Genomic DNA, 25,761 nt, shown 5'->3' with positions numbered 1-25,761 from the left:
CCTGACCTGACCACCTGTGATTTTTATCTTTGGGGTTCATTGAAAGATAAATTGTACAGAAGAAACCCACGCACATTAAAATATCTCAAGTGTAATATCCATTAGGAGATTTTGATGGGAATAATAGAGAATATGCTAAGCAGGTACCAAAAATGTGTAGTAAAGAATGGCAGGCAGTTTCAGCATGTTCTTGGTTAACTTGGAGGGTACTAGCATCAATTCACCATGCCATGTGGCCGATACATGTACCATTGTTACAGATACGAAAAACCAATGTGCGGGCAGACCACATTAGACTGAGACAGTCGTTACAGAGCTTCTCTATATTTTAAAGAGTTGGTCAACTTCTATGCATCTTTATTTTGCTCAGTTTATTTTTAGTGTTCATCTACATTTTTCTGATGGTAAGAATGTTGGGAAACAAAATATCATCTGAAGTTGAACAATGAAATACTTGTAAGGAAAGTTTCAATATCACATCTGAATATCAGATAGTAATAATAGTGAAGTTATTTTTTTGGTTCTTATGTTCATAAGATACTATATTAGTTAATGTATATATGTGTGTGTGTGTGTGTGTGTGTGCGTGCGGGTTTTTTTTTTTCTTATTTGTCCGTAAAGGAGCTAAAAATTATAGGACTTGTCAAAGAAAAAAATTATTAAAATTACAATTATTAGCACCAATATAAACCCATACGTATTTCACCTAACTTGTAAGGACAGAGATTTGTTAAAATTCTTATGTCTTTTAAAACACCTTAAATCATTCATATTTTTAATTTGATCAGGGAAACCATTACATATGGTGATCCATTCTTGGTTGTAGCCATGTAATGATATTGCATATTGTGTTGTCAACATCTGAACTTTTTATTCTGAGGTATAGATGCAAACAATGCAAACAAAATTAAGCTGCAAAAACTGGATTATCTGCCAGTAGTTAATGAATTATATTGTACATAGCTCACAACTTTTTCATATATCTCACTTTTACAGCTTCTCTTATCGATGTGCAGAAATTGATAGTTTATATGTTTTAATTTGTTGAATTGAATATCAAATTCATCTTATTTATTTTTGTTTCATGTTCAGATGGAAAATGAATCAAGTGCCAGTTAATAGTAGTAATATTTCATATTATAACTATTTGTCTTAACTAAGTGATAATTTATTTTCATAATGATTCCAGTGATGTGGTACATAAGAAAAAGGTTGCCAATCTCGAATAATTTCGGAAACTAATATGATATTTTAATTTTGCAGACACAAAACAGGAACTGATACTGTGGAACATGAAGCAGATAAGCCAAATGCTATGTGTGCTGCTAAACGTATTAAGAAAAAAAGAAAAAAACAAATTGCTGTAGAAAACCAAGATGTGATAAAGGAACATGATTCAAGATCAATATTTGTTGGTAATGTGCCAAATAAAATACGTACTGGCCAACTTAAAAAACTATTTAAGAAGTATGGAAAGGTAGAAGCTGTGAGACTCCGCTCTGCCCCGCTTGCAGACCCAAGAGTTCCCAAGAAAGTTGCTGTCATTAAGAAGTCATTCCATCCCAATAGGACCAGCATACATGCATATGTTAGATTCGTTGATGTTGAGTCAGCGAAGAAAGCTCTAGCAGCAAATGGTAAACTGTTTGCAGACCATTATCTAAGAGTGGATATGGCATCAAAAACAGATCATGATCAGAAGAAAGCAGTGTTTCTTGGAAATGTTCCATTTTGTAAGTTAATAGTTTTAAACTATTTCATAATGCCAGGGGAGAGAGAATAGACCAAATTTAATACAGATACATACATGTTTTATTATCTGTGGTAGGGTGTGAATTGAATATTTTTTTCAAGGTGGGACATAAAAATTTTAATTGTCGATAAAAGTACTATCCATAATAATTGAAGCCTCCCCAGAAGAAGGATGTAACATCAAAATAATGAAATATGTAACTTAGGTGAAAAAAGTAATTTTGAAGCATTCATTTATAGCAATAAATTATTGCATCCAATAGCTGAATAAACTTGTATTCTTGTTTAGTCAAATGGTTCTGCTAGTACATTCAGGCCTAACGAAATATGCCTCTGAAATTGATGTTTTCGTTCTTGCACATTTCACTCCTTCTGTTTCAGAATATTTTTATGCTCGACCATGCCGAAATGTAGTAATTATACACCTGGTAGCAGCCCTTTAATGGACCTCATTAAAGTACACCTATTCATTAAAGTTCAGGTTTTCCACCAATCAGAAAGCAATATGAAAGCGCAAGTATCGATTATTCTCGGATATGCAATCGAAAGACAACTAGCGAAACGTCACGGAGGCTGGAAATCCAATACTGTCGCAGAAGGTTATGTTCTGTTATTATAATAATTAACGGTAATTGTAAATAATATTCAAATAAATTCAATTTGTCATCTCGTTTTTCAATGACTAAATAAACTTCCAGGTTATATCAAGATTAATGTTCATTTTACTCTCTAGATTATATCAAGGTCAGTGACATTTGTTCCTCGGAAAAAATCAATACTTTCGCGTCTGCGCACATCTCCTCAGCACAACTTTATTCAATATTTATATAAATGACTTACCCTCCCTATTAGAGGAATCAAACATGAAAACAGCACTATTTGCAGATGATATAGTTTTGTGGACTTCCTGATCTTACAGACATAGAGACAAAATTCAAAATTCTGCTCTTAAAGCTCTAAATCAACTACATGAATGGAATACATCAAATTTGATGACACTCAATTTAAGCAAAAGTAACTACCAAATATTTTCACTCGGTAAAAAAGAAAGAGAATTCAATATCCAATACAATGGCCAACACCTTCCTAGGACTTATGAATCCAAATATCTTGGAGTTATTTTCGATAGTAAGTTAACATGGAGCAACCATTTGAAATACATTTCTGAAAAAGCTCGTAAAAGATTCTCCCTTCTAAAAAGACTAGCAGGAAAGAAATGGGGATGCTCTAGGAATACTTTGAACACTACATACAAAATGTTTATACAGCCAGTGCTGACATACTGCGGAGAAATTTTGATTACTTCATCTTTCATAAACGACATAGAATATGTTCAAAACCAAGCTTTCAGACTCATTACTGATGGAATCAAAACAACTCCAATAGATTCTATGAGATTCCTCACTAATATTAACAGCATCAAAATGACAATAGAAGAAAAAGCACTGATTCAATATGAAAAACTTATCAGATTACCAGAAAATAATTGGCATTCATACAGTTCTCTCTGTAGATTGAAAACTCAAAGTTTCATATCCATTGTTCAAGAATTAAAACAGAAAATCATTATCCCGAATTTAAAAGAAAACTTACAAATTAAACCAAACCCTTTAACTCTATTAAATATAGAATATAATCTAAATTTAACAGAAGAAATACTGAAATCAGAAGTAAACACTGAAATACTGAAACAGTTGTCTTTAGAGACAATTAATATTAGGTACTCTCCACAAAACTGGCTTCATTTATACACCGACGGATCCTTGATCTCCAGAGAACAAGGTGCCGGTGCAGGTGTTATGTGCTGTCTCTTCTCACTTTATAGATCTCTTGGATATGGAACAACAAGTTTTGATGGTGAAATCATTGCAATAAGGGAAAGTCTCAGGAATCTTCTATGCCACATCAATAAATTTAAAAATGCAGTTATATTGTCAGACTCCAAAGTAGCTATTCTATCAATAGTCTCTAAACACACACCTTCATCTCAAACAGCAGAAATAACTAAAATGCTCTCTCAATTAATATCACTCAATAAAAGAATTGTATTCCAATGGATACCATCCCATTGTGGAATCCTGGGAAATGAGAATGCGGATGCTTTAGCAAAGAAGGGTAGCACTGCTACTTACAGACCTGTTACTAAATCTACGTATTACTCTGTGAAAAGATTTATTAAATCTACATACTTAGACTTCAACAAACAAAATTTGATAACACAATCCCAAGGGAAAAAATGGAACTCTCTGCATCAAAATTCACAGTTAATTCCCGATTTACCACGAAAATCGTCTGTAGCTGCATTTAGATTGGCAACAGGCCATGATTGTTTGGCCAAACACGTGCATAGAATTGGAATATATCAGTCCCCTAACTGTCCATTGTGCAACTCAAACCAAGAAATGGATTCGGAACATCTCAAAATCTGTGCTTCAGTGGCTGGTCATGATAATATCTTTGAAAAATATTGGAGTGCAAGAGGTCAAATAACTTCATTGTCAAATGCCTGGCATTAGAAAACAACAACAATAACAACATCTCACAGTTTATGAGATATTGCACAAGGTCACTCAGATAAGAATAATATGAATACTTATGAATAATATGGTCGAGCATAAAAAGTCGTATGAAACTTGCCTATAATGGTAATTAAGACGCTCGTATGAAAATTATGAAATGAGTGCAAGTGAGTTTCATAAACATACTCACGTCTTAATTACTACCATTATAGGCTCGTTGCATAATGTACTATTATAGTACTAATGCCAATGTGCATCGTTCATCACATCTGAAAATCAGATAGTAATAATAGTGAAGTTATTTTTTTTTTTTTTGTTCTTATGTTCATAAGATACTATATTAATTAATGTATATATTTGTATTTACTTCCTTATTTGTTCGTAAAGGAGCTAAAAAAACTATAGCCTAGGACTTGTCAAAGAAAAAAAAATGATTAAAATTACGATTATTAGCACCAATATAAACCCATAGTATTTCATCTAACTTGTAGGGACAGAGATTTGTTAAACTTCTTATGTCTTTTAAAACACCTTAAATCATTCATATTTTTAATTTGATCAGGGAAACCATTACATATTGTTAAGCAATAGACCATATACCTTTTATTGAAACTTGTTAAATAGTGTGTTGGAATGTTCTAATTATTCTTAAAATGAGTGTTGTAATAATGAAAGTCACAATTAGTATGTATCAATTCCATAAGCCTAAAAATATAAAGCATAAACTGTTAAAATACTAAAACTTAAAATGTTATCTGCATGAAGTATAATTATCAACACCTGTTGTGTGTCTCACATTATGCTTCTGCACAATAAACACATCACTCATCTTCTGACTGGACCCTCAGAAGCATATGCCATATGATACAGTAATCTTGATTCTACTTCGGCATAATAAAAGGACCAAGTGGTTCTATGACAAAGACATAATCTTATACTTCTAATTTGGCAACAAACAACATTCATTTTCTGAATTAGGTATGAACAATGTAATTACCAATTCAAATGTTCGTCAAAAACTAGGCCAAGAAATTTTATTGAATGTTGTGAAATTGAAGAAAACAGATTTTATTAATATTCAAATAAAGCATATTGTCTGTAAACCATAATTTAAGATCCTTCAACAACTCATTACATTTGTGTTGTAAACAGCTGTAGTATCAACAGCATTCATAGTAAGAAAGTATTCTCTTAAATATTCATATTCATTATCATCATATGGTTTTCAGGTAGTGGTTACCCTCACATTTCTGTATATGTTCCACCACTACACTTAATCACAAATCCTACTATATCTTACCTCTCATCTATCTCCTCACATCATGCAGTACATAAATTGAAACTCTACTTCAGACTTCTATTTTCTTACTCCATCCTTTATGACATACAGTACTTTAAACTCTTTACCTTCTTTATCTTTCCTCTATCCCATTCCCGATAACTATGCAATACTGCCTACATTACTCTTGCTTAGAAATATTCTGGCTACAGTCTACTCAATCCTCCTCTAAAAACATTTCTATCCTTCATTACTTTTATCCCTAATTTTCTGTTTATCTTAAAAACATTTTTATCTCTGACTAATATTCACTAATTATCTACTTTTTCGACTACATTACCGTATTTCTTATTAAGCATTCTAATGTTCGAATGTTTGTAATACTTCCTTGCTATTATTTGTTCAGTTGACTTAATACTTTTTCACTTGATGACGGTGCACAACTGCTAATCACTAAATTGTGCATCAATAGGCCTGGGTTAAATCCCATATCTCTCTGCAGTGCATATGAAGAGGAGGCATATGTCACTGTTGATAGTGATTCGTCCATCGGATGGGGATGTTAAGCCTGGCAGCCCCCTTGGTGGTATTCAATAGGAGTAGGCTACATGCCGGCACTAGGTTTCCCCTTCTCCCTTCCTCATCATCCTCACCCTTCCCTACACTATACTTACACATATACTCACCCTAGTACATGACGTAACTCTTCACAGATACATATCATGTACAACATGACCTGCCGATGTGGTGAACAAATTGAAAATGGGTTACAGTTCTGCCATCTATCCGCAATATGCAGAACCCGAATCATGCAAGTGAAGTGGGTAGGCATTCGATCCACACACACTTTTTCACATTCTTGGTTAGCTTTTATGGATTGTTCCCCCTACTACTTGCACTCACTTTCTACTACGCCACTTCCTGTAATCTTCCTCTCTCTACTACATGAAACAATATTCTTTACTTACTATTTCTAATTAATTTTAGCCTAACTACCTTTACTACTTTTCTTCTCACTGGTTTATTCAGTTCATCTTTTCCTCGTTAACACTTAACAATTATTCCTCTATCTTATTCTCGATTCTACTTCAGTAACACTTAATAATCGAATTGTCACAATTTTTTATTGCATCTAATACCTCCGACTAGATCAGCTTCTTCCTCTAGTTCACTTATTGCAATTCACACGTCTTTGTTTGCATTTCCTTGTTCCTTTACCTATCTTATAAGTCGCTAATTTTTTTACAAGTTTCTTCTAGTTTTTCACACATCCTTAGCATTCTATCAATATCTCCCACTATCGCTGGCCTTGGATCATCTCTGCTATCATTCACTGTTATACACTCGTCTTCTTTCTTCTCCTCGTTGCACTCCCTTTCGCAGCTTACACTCAGTCTTGCACTCGAAAAAACTCCTTCCCTTTCACTCTTCATATTGATCTTAGGTGATTCTCCTATTTCTCCAATCCTGGATCCCTCTCCTCCTCTTCCCTTCTTTCCTCTATTATCCCCTTACTTGATTCATATCCATCAATAGCTCCCCCTTCTTCACTAATCTCGCTCATCTTTACACAGCTTAAACTTTTCTTTGCCCTAACACTCGCATACTTATTTGCAGCTGTATCCTTTATGCCACTCTTCTTCGAAGTGTGCTTCTCTTTGCTAACTTCGTAAAATTCTTCCTTATGTTACATTTCATGTTTCCTGGTTCGATGTCTTCTTTCTGCATGTGTCACCTTCTTGCTCCGACTCCTAATTTATCATTTTTCATTCCGTACTTTCTGTTACGTTCAGATTCCAGCAGTCATTGTTTTTCCAAATTTTCTTGACTTTCCATGTTATGTTTTGCGAACTTTTTATTCTCTTCAGTTTGGACCTTGCACAGCCACTGGTTCATTACATATTCTACATTAACTCCGATGTTGTCTTTTGAAGTGGATTGCTCTGTTCTCTTGAGTTCATTCTCCTCTTCTGTGTTCGATTCCCACTGCATGTCTTTCTCTGCCTGTCTCTGACATTTCTCTGCTACGTTATTTAATCCAAATTCCGGATGATTTACGTTCTCCTGACAAAACTCCAGTCATAGTATCTCCCGTTGACTTTCTTCATGAATGGTATCAGCAATTTGTGTCTGTTTCTTGTTTCATAGTTTACGTTTTTTTAACCCTTATTTTAGTTTTCCTTAATTTTCTTAAATTACCACATTTAGGATTATTTCTCTTGTTCTCATACTTACAAATCTTAGAATAGGTCTGAATTTTTCTTTCCCAATTCTATAAATCTGTTCAATATGGCCTGTTCTCACATCAGTACCAAAACTCTCATCGCACATGTTGCATACATTCTCATATGTATCCATTTCATATTCATGACCCTCTTCTTCAACTCCGAAAAATATTTAATTTTCTCTTTCATTTGATCATTATTCCGTAGCAGATATTCAATCTTCAAAGTGATGTCTTTCATTTTAAACTTTCAGCTTTCTGATGTATTCATTTGTTTTTTTAGAGTTTACTGTACTATTCAGCATCAGTAATTCTTCACTCCTAGCTTCACTTCTCCCATTCTCTGTCACTTCACCTCGTTGTACCATTTTATCCACTTTATATTGCAACTTGAACTTTACCACTAGCTCATAGGTCAAATTGCCTCTCTACGCTCTTCGGTCCTTGATTCGTCAGCATGCGACCACACTCTGCCAATAATAAATGTTGACTCGTGATTCTCTTAAATAAAGAGGAAAGTCATTTACATACAAAATAAATAATACATGACCCAAAATTCAGTTTTGAGGGGCACCAATGTCAGTATCAATATAGTTTGATATATAAGCTTCCATACACTTATCTAGTCTTTCTACAATATCAACATATTGTTATCTCTCTCTCAGGTATGATAAAAACCATCTTTAAACTACACCATGAATACCAAACTTCTCAAGTTTCGAAAGCAATATTCTATGATTGACACAGTCGAACACCCTGCTAAGATCACAAAAGATCCCAACAGGACACTTGCCTGCGTCAAGAGATAACTTTTATAAATACAGAATAAATTGCAGAACTTGTTGATTTATTAAATTTGAAACATTTTGACTACTATCTAAGATATTAAATTTGTCATTGAACTTGAGAAGTCTATCTAGCATGCAATATTCAAATATCTTGGGTAAAGTACTACACACAGCTATTGGTCTGTAAATTTTCAGATTATATTTATCATTTTTCTTAAATATAGGCATTATCTTATTTAATTTCTGTTCATTTGGAAATTCACCACAGCTGAAAGAAAGATTTACAAGATAAATAAGTGGTTTAACTATAAATTACTTACTTTTAATAATCAGCATACATAGGTGGGAAATTATCTTTCGTCAGTTTTTTGTGACAGATATGGCTTCAATTGAGTTATTTTATATTCAGTTTAAATTTTTGCTTGGAAATTATAGAAGGTAATACATGATTCCTAGGCCTAATGAAAATAAATAAATCATAAGTCTTCTTGTCTGTATCGAAGCCATTGAAATATACTTTGTTTCACGCTTTTAGTTTATGTCTATACTGAAGAAATGCAAATGAAAAGGTAAACTTTTCTCATTTAATACCTGAATAATAGATTTATTCACTAACATAATTTAAACAATGCATAAAAAACAAAAGTTCATTCATGCTGCAAAATTAACAAACATGATCACTGGTCTTATGAACACATTCTTGCAGCATATGGCAAGTGTTTTTATTTTCTAAAACAACAACATGACATTTGATAAACTTTTTTGTTCAAGGAAAATGACTACCACAGGTAATAAATTTATTCTACTATATACATTTACCTACATATGTATATTTAGACATTGTATATCTCGTCTCCCCTTATGCTACTTGTAAATATATTATTACTGTTAAGTTAAATTAGCTTAGAGAGTTTGTCAGTTTTGGGCAGCCTATCAAATATCAATTCATATTTCCTAAATCTGTAGATGGCAAGTATGCTTAGACGATTCTGTGCAAGAAACACACCAGACCTGCAGTAGTAACCAGGATTAAGTGAAATTAAAGTATAAGTGTATATGTCAGCTCTTAACTTTATAATAAAGTACTAGTACTAAAGTATGTATGTGACAGATAAGAACAGATGTACGAGGTGCATTTGAAAAGTTCATGGTGTGACACATAGATGGCATTGAAAATGTGTCAATAATGCTGCCATTGTTAGTGATCATTTTACATTAGCACGAAAAATCATAATTTTCTGTTGACTGTATTTTGTGTAGTTTAATTTTGAAATTAGTGCACCAAACCAATTGGCAAAAATGGAAAATATAGAGCTTCATGCTGTCATTAAATATTTCGTAAAACATGAGAATGAAAAAATTAATTTCTCCGCTTCATCATAAAAGAGGGAATGAGTCCATGTCCAAAATAAATAAAAGCAGACATGGATGCTACACTGGGGTAATCCGTTCCAGCATTTTTGACTGGAAAAGTGAGCGACCCTATTTAAACATGGTCGAGAGAGTGTGGAAGAAGACCCCTGCAGTGGACGTCCAGTAACAGGAACAAGTGAAGAAATCATAGAAAAAATTCACGATATGATGTTGAATGACTGTCGACTAAAAGTCCGAGAAATTAGCAAGGTTATGCATATCTCAACAGAATGGGTGCACCACATCTTAGTCAATATCTTGGCCATATCCAAAGGTCTCCACAAGGTGGGTTCTGCATATATTAACATCGAAACAAAAACCTGTTCAATGTCAAATTTCGAGGGATTGTCTGGTTGGATTCGAGAAAAAATATGCCCGATTTTTTTTAGGTAGTTTGGTGAAACCTGGATCCACTGCTACAGTGGTTCTCAAACTTTTTAAGTCTGGGATCCACCTTGAAGTATATTAAACTTCACACAACCCATAAGTTAAATTAGTACACTCTAATCACTGATGAAAAAGTAAATACTGTAGGATTGTATGTTAATAAAAAAAATGCTCTAATTGAGCACATGTTGAAATTTTGTTAAAATATTTTGTACTCGCCGAACTAATATGATGGATGGGCATCTTGCAAGCTGGTATATGTTGGCTTCAAGTGCAATTAACTTGAGTCATAAATCAGAGCGTACATAAAGTCTATTTCTGTACTTGCTTTTCACTTGAGTTAAAGAGGAAAATTCCTTTTCACAAAGATATGGCATGAGCAACTTTAATGTCCCATTCGAAAGTTCAGGATATTCACACCTTAATGGTATCCAAAAAGTTGTTATATCTAAGTGTAAAAATTTAGTTTTTATGTCAGAATCACTGCTAATATCGTGTAACTGTTCTCTTAGTTTTTAACTTTCGAAATATAGGAATGGGTCTCTAATCCAATTAAATTCCTGTAATTTTCTGGAAAATAACTTTCAATCTCATTATTGAAAGCAGAGAGCTGGAATACTACAGAATCACAAAAATCAGAAGATAAGGAAAAATTATTCTCACTTAGAAAATAATCTAAGGTTGGAAAGGCAAAAAAAAAAAAGATTACTTTTGACGAACTCTAACCACAGATTGATCTTTTTCTGGAATGACTTGACTTTATCACAAGCTTTGAACACAGTGATGATTCGGCCTTGAAGGGACAAATTGAGGTCATTTAGTTGGGAAAATATGTTTGCTATATAAGCCAATGTGGCCAGCCAATTATTATCTAAAAACAAAACCACATACTCATCCTTACAATCTTTCAAAAATAATAACACTTCTTTAACAATATCCTTAACCACCGTAAGGATCATTTCCCTACCTATAGAATGAGGTTTTCCAGCTTTAGCAATATGCAAACTAAGCAAATATGATGATTCCAAAGCCTTTGAATTCAGTGACCCTACTTTAGATACAACAGATTTGTCCTGTTTAAATTGTATTAATGCACAAGCAAAATATTCTTTACTTTTATTTTTAACATCTGAATGCTTGTTTCTAAGTGCCTTCGTAATTTATTTGGTTTCATGGAAGCATTTGAGAGAACATAATACATACTGTGGTTTGGGTTTGTCTTTATCACCACATCATGTAACTCCCAACCCCAAATAGTTCGTGTCATATTTACGCTGGTATTGCTTCTTTTTTTTTCACATCAATTGCCGAACTAGTTGCACTTATGTCAGAGCTCAAAGCAGGGACACTTGATTCACTATCACTCCCAAGATTGTTAGTTTCACTCGAGTATATTTTTCTTTTTATTGTTTCCAATTTAAGCTACGCATCCATTATTAAGTATTAAGATGGAAACACACTCACTAAATCTTAAACGAAGGCTGACTGAAGACTGTGTGAATAATAGCTGCCGCCTGTCAGCCATACCGTTTTGTTTTGTTGCGAAAACTAACTAATTTTTTATAAAATCACAAGCACAAGAACAAAGATACAACAGGAGACTATTAAGGAAAATTTTAATTTTTAACATTTTATTCCCCATTATTAGATTTAAATTTCAAGCTGATTAAAACTCATTGTTGACTTTTGTCAATTAGAATTACTTACTTACAAATGGCTTTTAAGGAACCCGAAGGTTCATTGCCGCCCTCACATAAGCCCGCCAGCGGTCGCTATCCTGTGCAAGATTAATCCAGTCTCTATCATCATACCCCACCTCCCTCAAATCCATTTTAATATTATCCTCCCATCTACGTCTCGGCCTCCCTAAAGGTCTTTTTCCCTCCGGTCTCCCAACTAACACTCTATATGCATTTCTGGATTCGCCCATACGTGCTACATACCCTGCCCATCTCAAACGTCTGGATTTAATGTTCCTAATTATGTCAGGTGAAGAATACAATGCGTGCAGTTCTGTGTTGTGTAACTTTCTCCATTCTCCTGTTCAATTAGAATTACATAATACAAATACACTGCTACCGATCTCAATTAAATTAAAATAGTGAATGCACTCATATCTCCCATTGTTGCAGGTGTGCTGCATTAGTTTTGTTTTCAGTCCCGCATTCACTGAAGACAGACAGATTTACTACTCCCATGTTCATTGCAAGCTGAGAAGTTAATTGAATGTTGATAATGATAACTTAAAAAAAAAATGTTTTGTAGATCTGACGAGTCATTCCATGATGCACCAAAATATCCAGTCGAAACAATCGAAGCACAGTGATTCTCCATCTCCAAAGCAAAAGTTGTTCAATTGACTGGGAAAGTCATGGCATCCATGTTTTGAGATTCTAAGGGATAATCGTGACTGACTATAGCAAAGAGGAGAACAATAACTGAAGAATATTATTCAATTCTCCTGCAGTAACTGAAAGGGAAAATTCGCGAGAAGAGGCCAGGTCTGCCCAAGAACAAAATGTTGTTTCATCATGGCAATGCATCTGCTCACACATCTGCAATTGCAATTGCTAAACTACATGAACTACAGTTCGAATTGTTGCCACACCCTCCTACTGACCAGATTTCGCACCTTCAGACTTTTTTTTTTTTTTTTCCTAAAGCTTATTGGCCAGGAAGAAATTTTCGTCAAATGAAGAGGTTGTCGCAGCAGCAGAAAATGTTCTGTATATCTCCAGGAATCTGTGTACAAGGAGGGTATAGCAGCATTGCAGCATCAGTTGGCCAAGAATGTGAATCTCAGGAGGGATTATGTTGACAAATAAAGATTGTTTTAGAATAATCCTAGTTTAATTTCTATGTCAGGCTATGAACTTTTCAAACAACCCTTATACACTATTGTACCTCTGATCCTCCAGAATGCAGGAAACATATATATGTCATGATAGCCTTAACAAGTAATGTGTTGGTGTCTTGCAAGAATTCCTCCTATGCTACACATTAGAAATTAACTAATTAAATTTTTTGTGATGCTTAACCTATTTCTTGTTATACAGCTTATTTATACTGTGAAATCATAAGTTATATATTCATTCATTCATAGTGTTCTTCCCAAGGAACAGATCTTTCACTGCAAATCCAGCATTCTCCAGTCTTTCCTATTTTCTGCCTTCCTCTTTGTCTCCGCATATCATCCATATATCTTAATGTCGTCTATCATCTGATATCTTCTTCTGCACCGAACTCTTCTCCCGTTCACCATTCCTTCTAGTGCATTCTTCAGTAGGCAGTTTCTTCTCAACCAGTGACCCAGCCAATTCCTTTTCCTCTTTCTGATCAGTTTCATCATCAGTCTTTCCAAGACAGCTTCATTTCTTACTCTGTCTGCTCATTTCACATGCTCCATCCTTCTCCATATTCACATTTGAAATGTTTCTATTCACTTCTCTTCACTTCATCGTAATGTCCATGTTACTGACCCATACAGTGCTACACTCCACACAAAGCACTTCACTAGTCTCTTCCTTAGTTCTTTTTCCAGAGGTCTGTAGAAAATGCTTCTTTTTCTATTAAAAGCTTCCTTTGTCATTGCTATTTTCCTTTTAACTTTTTGACAGCAGCTCATGTTACTGCTTATAGTACACCCCAAGTATTTGAAGCTGACCATTTGCTCCACTGCCTCATTTAGAATTCACAAGTTTACTTTCTTTACGTTTTTTCCTATGACCATTGTCTTCGTCTTGTTGGCATTTATCTTCATTCCATACTGCACACAGCTGAAGTTATATTTTATGAAAGTATATAAAAATGAATTGATCATATTCTTTCATCAACTGTTGAACATTAGATACCAATAAATTAGCCATATAAAACAGACAAGACAGAAGGGAGAACATTATAAAACATGACATTCTTGCTCAAAACAGAACACTACAGTATCTCCTCATAATTTGTCGAATAATTTTCCATTCAATATATTAGCTTTTCTTCAATTAATTGAAGTCTGTTGATATTCTCTGATTAACCCAAGAAAATTTTCTTTTCTTTTATATGTGTTCATATCTGGATATTGCTGGTCATTGATTTCACAATGAATAACAAACAGCATAAAGATACTAATGCCCCTAATTGGACTTACATTGCAGCTGCTGAAGAAAATGATTTGTGGAAAATGTTTGACTCCTGTGGAAAAATTGTAGACATCCGAATAATAAGAGACAAAATAACTGGTGTAGGCAAAGGATTTGCTTACGTCAACTTTGAGGTAATGTATGCTGTTACTCATGCATCTTACATTGGTGAATACTGTTGTCTGTCTAAAATTACTACCGAACTCAATATCAATAGCAGTTATTAGTTTACCTGAAAATACTCTAGCAAAACTTGAAAATCTTGCAAAAGCCACAGAAAAAAAAAAAAGCACTGAAATATCTCGTTCCTCCTTCAGTCAAAATGTGTGATGGTTTCGCAAATGGTTGCAATGAATTTCTCATATTCTTACAGAATTCACTTTTTTTTTAGTGGGTTATTTTACGATGCTGTATCAACATCTCAAGTTATTTAGCGTCTGAATGAAATGAAGGTGATAATACCAGTGAACGAATGCGGGATCCAGCACCAATAGTTACCCAACATTTGCTCATATTAGGTTGAAGGAAAACATCGGAAAAAACCTCAACCAGGTAACTTGCCCCAACCAGGATTCGAACCTGGACCATGTGGTTTCGTGGTCAGACACGCTAACCATTACTTCACAGGTCTGGACACAGAACTCACATAAATGAGGAAAAACAAAATTCTCCATTGTTGGATACACACTTGTAACACTTATAATCACTGATTAACTTTCACTAAGCTTCGGACAATGAAGAATATCACTTCGAAACTAGTCAGCCAAGTAATTTTCTAATACTAACACAGTAAAGGGGTTATAAAGTTAATCAGTAAAAGAAAATTGTATATACCAAACAAAATCATTATTGCTTAAAGTCACTTTCCTCGAAATTTGAATTTTTGCTTCTCATAATGTAATTATTAAGAGGCGGTATTGTAATCCTGCAAAAAAAAAAAAAGAATGTATTTCGAAATTTGCACGGAAATATGTTAGTAAAAAAACCTTGGACACTTCTCTCCCCCATCTCCCCTTAAATTTCAGGTGAAGTAACAAATAAAATGGTGTAGATAGTATGTCTGCCATAAAAAAAATGAACTTATTAAAATTGTATGGGAAGTTTATGTTTATAAAATTTTGCCTAAATTATATTTCAATGAAATATACTGATAATATGTTTTGCTGATACTTATATATCAACCTATTCTTATTTTTGGCCCATTTTTCAACTTTTGCTACTCTTCACTTAGTATTTTCTTTGGTTCTTATTGTTGTCCTTGCAGATACCCTATTACAATGACATCTGTGAGTGGCATACAGCTTATTTCTTTTATTTTCTTAAATGTACTAAATAATTTGCATAGATATTATAAGAGGGATGTACTACTGACACATTATTGCGGAAGACCTTCTTTGGCTTTCTTCATATTTTAGGTATATCCATTATATCTTACTGGTATCGAGCAATGAATACTGATTTCTTTCAACTTTCATTCCATGTAATATCTTTATTAGATTATATTTTGCAAACAGTATCAGATGCTTCTTTCATGACTGTTGAAGTGGCTAAGACAATTAAATATTTGTTGTTGAAGGCTTCTTTGTTTGTGTTTTATATATATATATATATAATGATATCTAATTTCTACTTACGTTCCTGTACTTTTGCATGATCTGAAACAGCTTGTCCATCAACTTAGCCAATACAGGTGTTTAGGGATATTGTTGGTCTGTAACTTAGAGTATTTTGTTTTGGTGTTTTGGGTTTAAGTTTTAAGTATAATATTACTTTCCCATGTTAATGGTATTTGATTTGCCCTATATTCTCTTTAAGAGTTTCAGAAGGTATTCTTTGATAGATGGTCCCTAGTATTTTATAAATTCAGGAAGTTGTTTTCTGTGTCTGGTTTGTTTCCTTCTTATCTGTTCTTTCATTATTCCTTCATCTAATTGTTTGGTTGAGAAAGTCTTGGTAAAGATTTCTTTTCCTGTTTTTTTGGAGGGAGGGGGAGGGGACTTAGTTTATCTCTTTTTGAGCTTTCTTTGTAGCAACTTGGTTTTATCATTGAGTCTGTACGAATTTGCATAATATTTACAAAAGTATTAGCCATTTCTTGACCACATGGTATTTCTTTGTCATTTTTTATTGATTTATGACTGAAGTATTTATTTTTGTTACTTATTTCATTTGATAAAATTGTATGTTTTCCTGTTGTTTATGAATTCAGAGTTGTTTAAGAAATTTTCAAAACATCTTCTCTTTCCTGTGTTTATTTTCCTTTTTCATTTTGCTTCTGGGTGTCCATATTCAGTGCAGTTGGTTTGATTCATAGTTATTTCAGTTTTTTTCTTGTCTTGTTTCGCTTTAATTTTTAAAGAGTACAGTCTAATTCTGTGGACCAAAAGAGTTTATATTTCGCCTTTCCCTATGGTATAATTTTGTTTTTGCAACATATATATTGAAAAATTATGCATTATTTTTATGACATTAATTTTTTTACTGTAATTAAAAAAAAAAGAATTGTGTATCTGTGCAGATTAGCATAATATATGTTGTTACCCTCATTTCACGCAATGATATCAGGCACAATTCATTAATTCTTTGACACACATGTGATATCTCTGTCATTTCTCCATCTTGCCCTCTCACATACACACAGCTATGGAAGAGAAAATGTTTTGAAAATTTCTTGATCACTGACACGATGTAGGGGATACACTTCATCATACATAAAGTTTTGTGTGTGCTGGTCTCTGCTGAATGCTGTAGTCACAAGTGGAGAGAGGGGAAACAGGAGTGACGGGACAAGATGGGCCGAAGCTTATGGGGGGGGGCAGGAATGTTGCGATGTTGAAAGGAAAAACTCTGGTTACAGATACAGATATTTATTTCAACAATTAGTTCCTCCACTGAGTTGGGGGCAGGGGAAACGGAAGTGTTGTTGAGAAAATCTCGAATATTGAAATATTTGTTCCTATGACTCTGATTGAGACTAGTTGAAGATGTGACGAAGCTAGGATGGGAGATGTAAGAAGTGAGGGGTAACAAGAGTGCCTGGAAAGAGGTGAAACGAAACTTGCTCGAAAAATGAGCGAGTAAGAGGGAGTTGTGAACTAGGTACCTTCACCTATCGAGCTTGCGACTCCAACCAATGTAGGGGGGGGGATGCAATTATCGAGCTCACAAACACTGACCCGCAACTCCAACCGCTACAGGGAGTTTGAAGGAAGGACTAGGGTTGAGCAATCCAGGGTGAGAGTGGAGAGTCGAAGCTGGGAAGGGTGTAGAAGAGAAGTTGTTGGTTTGAACATTAGCACTGTAAAATCTCGCCTTTTATAGTAGTGGCTTGGATGGCTCCTCTCCGTCACATGACTAGTGATGTCGTGATGGGCAGTGAAGGTGGGAACTAAGTTTCCATGACAGCGTGGCCTTGCAAGTTTAAACTGAACTAAGTGTGGGGTGTGCACTGGCATAGTGATGCAATATCGGCGGGGAAAAGTAGCCAGTCATTGCAAGTAATGTGTTTCTTCTACCTGGATGGCTGGCCGTAGTCCCTTTTCTCAAACAAGGGCGGCGAGGGTGGAAGGTAGGAGGGGGATGACCATCTTCTCTCTAAGATTTACCATGTGGTGGATGAAACTAGAGAATAAGTGAGAGTCGAGGCAGGCTCGCAAGGAACACAAGTGAAGGAATCACAACAGTTCGCTTTCTTTTCAGGTTTTTTATGATAGGAAACTATAAGAACTGAATACAATTTAATATGGTTGGATCTATTTTCTTGCAGGAATCTGATAATTCAGTTGAGTGGCTGGCAACCATTCTTGATTAGCTGTAGTACCTGTATTTTTTTTATATCCAGTGGTAGCAGTTATTTTTAATAGATAATAAGGATAAAGTTCTGTACACAAACTTAACTTAATGACTAGAAACAAGACATCCTCCTTTTGTATGAATGTGATACTTTTATTTTTAAAAATACTCAGTAGACGTTCATGAACCTAAATTGCATTATTTTATATTTTCTTTAAAATATTAATACATACTAAAATATTATCTTGGTATTGTGAGAAGTACTTGACGGTAATTTCGCTCCTCACAAATTTCGTAACTCAATGTATTCATAATCTATTTAATAAGAACAAGTAAATAACATTAATAGACCTACTTACTGTAATGGTATAATATGTACTTGCTCCGAATTTATCCAACGTGAATTACTTCAAATTGCACTTCGTTTCACAGTTTTCTGTTCCATATAGTGAGTTATTTAAAATACATTTTAATGGTTCCTGTAGAATGTTACATTGGACAACAGGTCCACTTATTTCCCTGCTGACGGTGTTTGTAAGAAAGTGCACAAAGAATTGAGATTTGAATGCAACAGTTTTTCATGGACAATAAAAATAATTTGCATTACATCCTTTAAACGGAAAATCAATTCATAAACCTCATATTGTAGATTTACAGCATATAAAAGAATCATGTCACTGAAAATGAGGGTTTCAGGCAAAATTTAGAGACCATATCTGACCACATAAAAGTTCATCTCAGCTGCTGTCCCCATCATAAGAGAAGACATTTGGCATGTAGGAAAAGAATACAGGCATAATATCGATCGTCTGGTTCAAAAGTGCGACAACTCAAAAAAACAAGTTTTGAGATATCTTCAGTTGAAAGTTTCAAATAAATCACTTAGAAAGGAATAGATTTCTGGTTCATAACCACGACAATTAGAAATGAGTCAGTATTCAGGACGAGTTTATCACAATCTTCCAGTTCATTATTAATACATTTCGAAATGTACTAATAAAGTCCATAGTTATAATTATTTCTAAAGCAGTTTATTTAGTTTTTTTTTTTTTATTTTTGGTTGTAAATATGACATCTCAATATTGAATCGGAAAGAGCTCCGAAAGGGGCTTTCAGTAGTACCAATAACTAAAAAATGGCAATTTTTGAGTTGTCGCACTTTTGAACTTTATGATCGATGTGGCCTATTGCCAAATCAGGTGACAAGAAAAGAGAAAAAGAAAGTAGAATTCACTGTCTCTTGCCTTCTTCCATTGTGTTATGTCTTTACACACTAAGCATATCAGCAAGTCTGCCCAAATCGACATGTAAATACTGTTTATAAAGTCATGGACCACATTTTCTATGTTTTCTATAATTTAAAAGTTGTGTTATGTTTTGCCACATAATTTGTGAGTAATCGAGTTCAATTGAGTTATAGTAACAATCAGTACTTTTTTTCTGGCAGAACATGTCGGAATGCCATTCTGTCATCTTTTTCTTGTATTTTTCATCATCATGTAGCTTTCAGGGAGTTAGGCCACTGTTGACCTTTTCTGATCTCTAATCAGATGTCGAGGAGTCTCTTCAATGGTCTTCCTTGGCTTCTTGTGCCTGACGGGGTATAATTTTTAAGTAATTTAGGCAGTCTATTGCATGGCATTCTGTTCACATGTTGTATCCATCATGATTTATAATTTTCGATTTTGATTTTCCATCATGAAACCGAGAAATATGTTGATAATTATGTTTTTAACATAATTTTTCTTTGAACTCTGCTTACGCCTTCAAAGTCTTAAAGTTTGACGAAAAGAAGGTTAAAAACCACAAAATTCCTGTGGACTGGACAGTAAGAAATTTATGACGCCCTCCTTCACCTCCACGAATATGGTGGTTAAGTCTCTGTTATCTGTAACATAGAGATTGTGTCCCTTCTTTTTTGTCGTGATAACCTGAGCTGGAACCAGATCTGGAAGTCAGATCAACGTCATTCAGCTGTCTGAAATCACATGGCCTGCCAGTAATGCTTTCTACGAGAGTCTATGTTCAACCTTCCAAGATGGGATCTTCAAGCAAAGATGATATTTTTGACTTCACAGATTCAGTTAATCTAGCCATGTCAACAATATTGGTAGAATTTAACTGAAGTGCTTTCTGATACCTGCTGAAGATGGACAGTACATCGGCCAGAAATGTAAAAAATCTCAAGTTACTGTATTCTCAGTTATACCCACTACCCAGCTCAAATTTAACGATTTTCGTCGATTTTTGCCACTATGCTAATACTTTCAGAGTCTGACGTCAGAACCTGACGTATCATCTGCAAGTTCAACAACAAAAATAACAATAATATTAGAATATAATATGTGTGATTACTTTCACGTGTTGATATTGAACTAAGTTTATAAATACCTAGGATTAATCATAATAATAATAATAATAATAATAATAATAATAATAATAATAATAATAATAATATACAACTTACTTACAAATGGCTTTTAAGGAACCTGGAGTTCATTGCCACCCCCACATAAGTCTGCCATTGATCTCTATCCTGAACAAGATTAATTCAGTCTCTACCATCATATTTTTATTAGGTTATTTTATGACGCTTTATCAACAGCTTAGGTTATTTAGTGTCTGAATGAGATGAACGTGATAATGCCAGTGAAATGAGTCCAGGGTCCATCACCGAAAGTTACCCAGCATTTGCTCATATTGGGTTGAGGGAAAACCCTGAAAAAAACCTCAACCAGGTAACTTGCCCCAACCGGGAATTGAACCCGGGCCATGTGGTTTTGCGGCCAGACACGCTAACCGTTACTCCACAGGTGTGGACCTTTACCATCATATCCCACATCCCTCAAAAACCAATAATAATAATAATAATAATAATAATAATAATAATAATAATAATAATAATAATAATTTAATTCCGGTAATTTTGGTGCCAATTTGTGCAGTAATAAAAATTGCTTGAAAAGCTCTGCTCCATTATGACTTCATATATCATGTTTTGGTCTTGCAAATGTCCAGTATATTAAACACATTCTGCTCAGTTTATATGAAAATATTGTGTAGCATCATAGACGAGATTTTTTGATCACTCCTGTTTGAAAGTTCTGCTACTTTCTACTGCTTAAGACTTGACATGTTACCAGATGTGATTCTGTTTTTGTTATACAGTTGAATTACCCTCTTTTCTTATTTTATGCATTATACATAAAACACTGCCTTTTCTGCTAAAATTTCTTTCCATAAGAAATTCCCTGTCAATGTTGGTTTTGGAATATTTGAAATCAATACTCCTTTTGGATTCATAGTGTAGAGTTCAGTGGCGGTCGGTTCATTGAAGCGAGGGAAGCTGAGCTTCCCTCCTCTTCCCTCCTCACCATGCACGATTATGTGCACAATAGTATAATAATTGTAATCTATTAAAAACTGCAAAAGATTCTGTTGTTGAACGATTATGTTCTTGCGCTCGCTCAGTCGCGCTCGATCCGCCGTACATGAAGTGTGCTGCTTGTGCCTTTATCCCAGCGTAGCCGGCATATACCATACCCTGCCTGCTGCCGCGCTTGCGCATTTGAGTGACAGTTGTAGCGCTACTATGCAGTGAAGCTACGTCAGGTTGAGATTCCGTATGATTCCGAGAGAAAGTTAAATATTGTGTATTTTTATGCGTTTCTTCCTAATTGGTGTGGGTTATTGAGTTGTGCAGTATGTTATTATGAATTGTACATTGAATTACAAAATATATAGTCCACCGATATTACTGTTATTTTGTTTTAAGTCCAAATAGCCTTCCATAATGAATTATTCGCCTAGCACCTCAACTGCAAGCGATATGCGTGAAGCTATTCCTGACACGGGTTCCGTTCTCCACGAACATCCTTCGGAAACCTCCAGCGGTAGTCGTGATGTGGCTGATGACGTGAGTGTGTCTGCTGTTTCTTCAGCGAGTTCAAGTGCATGTTGCATTATTGATAGCTTAAGAAAAGTGTCGTTCGGATCACATAATTTTGAAGATAAGAAACTAATAATTATAAATGGTAGGCCTATGCCGAAAATTGATGATTTGAAGACAAAGACAAAATCATGTTTCAAACATTTTAGAGCAGATGTTTATTATGATAAATTTAAATTGCTCACTGCATGTGCAGATTCAAAGAAATTGTATTGCTGGCCATGTTTAATATTTAATACGGACAAAAACGTTTGGAACTCCCAGGGATTTTCGGACATAAGCAATTTCCATAGATCTGCACATCGCCATGAGATAACCCAAAGTCATTTTATTTCTATGACGAAACTTAAAACATTTGGGTTAACAAGAATTGATTTACAGATAAACGATCAATTGAGAGCTGACGTTTTAAAACACAATGCCTTAGTGAAGCATAACAGAGAAATTCTTGCACGCCTAATTACTGTAACATGCTTCTTAGGAAAGAACGAATTGTCATTTAGGGCTCACGATGAATCAAGAGAATCGTGTAATAGAGGGAATTATGTTGATTGTTTGAATCTATTAAGTGAATATGATGAAAAATTGGCGCAACATATGAAAACCTCTACTTTTACAGGGCTGTCCAAACACACGCAAAATGATTTGATAAATGCGATTGGGGAAGTTTTAATTGAACACATTAAATCAGAAATTAAAAGTTCTCCTTTCATAGCAATTATGCTAGACGAATCTACAGATATTGCATGCAAGTCACAACTAAGTACAGTTGTGCGGTATGTGACAGAAAGTGGTAAAATCCAAGAAAGATTTTTAGGATTTACCGACGTCAGTGCAGACAGAACAGAAGAAGGGCTTGCTAAGATAATTTTCAAATGTATTGATGAATATGATATCGGCAGTAAACTAATAGGGCAAACATACGATGGAGCGGCAGTTTTTGCAGGACAGGTTAGGGGGCTACAAGCAAAAGTAAAAGAAAAATATCCAGAAGCGAAGTTCGTGCACTGTTACGCCCATAGATTAAATCTTGTATTGTCGCAGGCATTGTGTGCAATCAAGGTTTGCAAAATATTTTTTCAAACGATCTCAGGATTTTCATCCTTCTTTTCTAAGTCAAGTAGAAGGACCAATGCCTTGGATGAAGAAGTAAAGAAAAGATTCCCAAAGATAGCCCCAACCAGATGGAATTACAATTCTCGACTAGTTCATACCGTATATGACAACAAGGAGGCCCTTAAAGATTTCTTCACTCACATTCGAGAAAATCCTGATAATTGGGATCAAGAAACATTCAATGCCGCCCGCGGATTTCTGTCAGAACTAAATGATTTCAACTTTAATTTCATGCTATTAGTATTTGCACAATTATTTCCATTGACAGACACATTATTCAACATTCTGCAGAAGAAATCCTTAGATATTGTTTACTGCTCATCAAAAGTGCAGCAAATAAAGGAATTAGTGAGAAATCAGAGAGATAAATTCAACGCACTTTGGGAACAAATTGAATCGAATGAAGAGCCACTCAAAAAAAGAGCCCGCTCGTCCGCAACTGAAAATGATCGCGACGTTTATAGACGTCTCTACTATGAAATTATTGATAACATTTCTGAACAAATGGAAAGTCGTTTTCTGGACCTAGAAGCATTATCTTTTTTTGAGCTCTTGGATGTAAGCAAACGGAACACTCATCGCCAAATGTTTCCTGAAAGAGCTTTCTCTAGTTTGAAAGATGCCTATCCTAGGCATTTTGAGTTTTCTCGCTTAAGAAGTGAACTGACTGCAATATTTAATATAGACGATTATGCAACCAAATCTGTCAGTGATCTCTTGAAATTTTTTAAGCAATTCCAATTAGACAGTGATACATTCCCGGAAGTTTATAAACTTTGCACACTTATTTCAACGCTTCCTGCAACTAGTGCTTCTGTAGAGAGATCATTTTCGGCAATGAAAAGGATCAAAACATACTGCAGGAATACTCAGGGGCAGGAACGACTATCGGCACTTGGACTGATGTCGATTGAAAAGGAGCTTCTGGTGTCCTTGAAACAGACTTCAAACTTCATTGACAATGTAATAGACATTTTTGCCAGGAAAGGAAGGAGAATGGACCTTATATACAAATAAGCAATAGAGGTGAGATTTTTATTTGCTAGCATGAAAATAATGTTGTAAATTGTTCTATTAATGAATTTCTGCTCATAATTATAAAGTAAAAACGCATTTTGTTATTTACTCGTATTTTGACCGTATTCAAAAGATGTGAAGCAATTTACTCATCCCTTGTCCGATAAAAGTGTCTCATTTTGATATCAGTGGTGTTGTTCTTCTCAATACTGTAAACTATTCAATTAAGGCGCTACCCCAACATTTGTTTAAAACATTGGTTTCCAAACTTTTTGAAGCCGCGATCCACTTTTGGGCGAGATTTCAATTTGCGATCCTCGTACCCTCACTACAATACCAGTTCTTGACTCCATTTCAAAAATAGAAATCCCTGTAAAATTTGAACAACTGTAAGCAATATTTTCTTGCGTATTTTCCGAAAAAAAAAAAAAAAAACTCAAAACAATCACGATAGCCACGGATGGATACTAAATCCATTGCGTTCAACTGGTTGAAATTCTAAAAAAAATATGTAGGATAAATATGATGGGATGTTGAAACTATAGCCTTTTTCGCAGAGTTTGACTAGTTTTGCATGAAAATAATATCTCGAGCTTGCAAAAGAAGCTCTTATATTTTTTATAACATTTGCAACACCTCATAATTCATGACAATTAAGTTTCTCGTCTATGATTGCCATCAAAACAAAAGCAGAAACCTTAAATTTGAAAATGATATCACTGTGTGTGTATTCAATACATAGTCCAGATTTGAGAGGCTACGTTCTGAAAAACAGGCACAGTTAAATTAATTATTTTTACTTTATTATTGCTGAGGCTTTTTTAATTTTTATATTCAAAGTTGTTTAGGTTTATAAATGCAAAATAATTGTATGTTAATAAGGCGTTCTTTTTATTTTGTAAATCATCTCGCGAGCCCCATCACTCTTTACACGACCCCCACTTTGGGAACCACTGGCTTAAAGTAAGTGTGGAGGTCACCTTCTGTTCCTTAAAACAATGCTTTTTAGTAGCTTCCCTAGGTTCCACAGTCACCGACCGCCACTGGTAGAGTTCATGCTTCCCTTAAACCTAAGAGCTTCTTTTATTTTAATAATTAATTTCTTACTGTCGGAAATTCTTTGTTACTGTACATGTCGAACCCTGATATTCGACTTTTTTTTTTTTCTTATTAAAATCATTCACATCTCGCACACATTTTCGTTATTTGCGAATTTTACATTGTAATCAAAATACTGCACCGGTTATTCTGTATGGTTGTGAAACTTGGACTCTAACTTTGAGAGAGGAACAGATTAAAGGTGTTTGAGAATAAGGTTCTTAGAAAAATATTTGGGGCTAAGAGGAATGAAGTTACAAGAGAATGGAGAAAGTTACACAACGCAGAACTGCATGC

At 34.6% G+C, this 25,761-nt stretch overlaps 1 protein-coding gene across 3 annotated transcripts in view; it reads left to right on the top strand.

Annotated features, from left to right (window-relative positions):
• Positions 1-25,761, top strand: part of LOC138692591 (RNA-binding protein 34) — a 56,168-nt gene that overhangs the window by 17,720 nt on the left and 12,687 nt on the right. For all 3 annotated transcript variants that reach the window (XM_069815592.1, XM_069815591.1, XM_069815590.1), the window contains exons 3-4: positions 1,264-1,733; positions 14,508-14,626. In XM_069815592.1, the coding sequence (XP_069671693.1) occupies positions 1,264-1,733; positions 14,508-14,626 (589 nt within the window). The remainder of the gene's footprint in view (positions 1-1,263; positions 1,734-14,507; positions 14,627-25,761) is intronic.

The sequence above is a fragment of the Periplaneta americana genome, chromosome 17, assembly GCF_040183065.1.
Source record: "Periplaneta americana isolate PAMFEO1 chromosome 17, P.americana_PAMFEO1_priV1, whole genome shotgun sequence".
NCBI classification, from domain to species: Eukaryota; Metazoa; Arthropoda; class Insecta; order Blattodea; family Blattidae; genus Periplaneta; species Periplaneta americana.
This window is presented reverse-complemented; position numbering and strand designations above follow the sequence as displayed.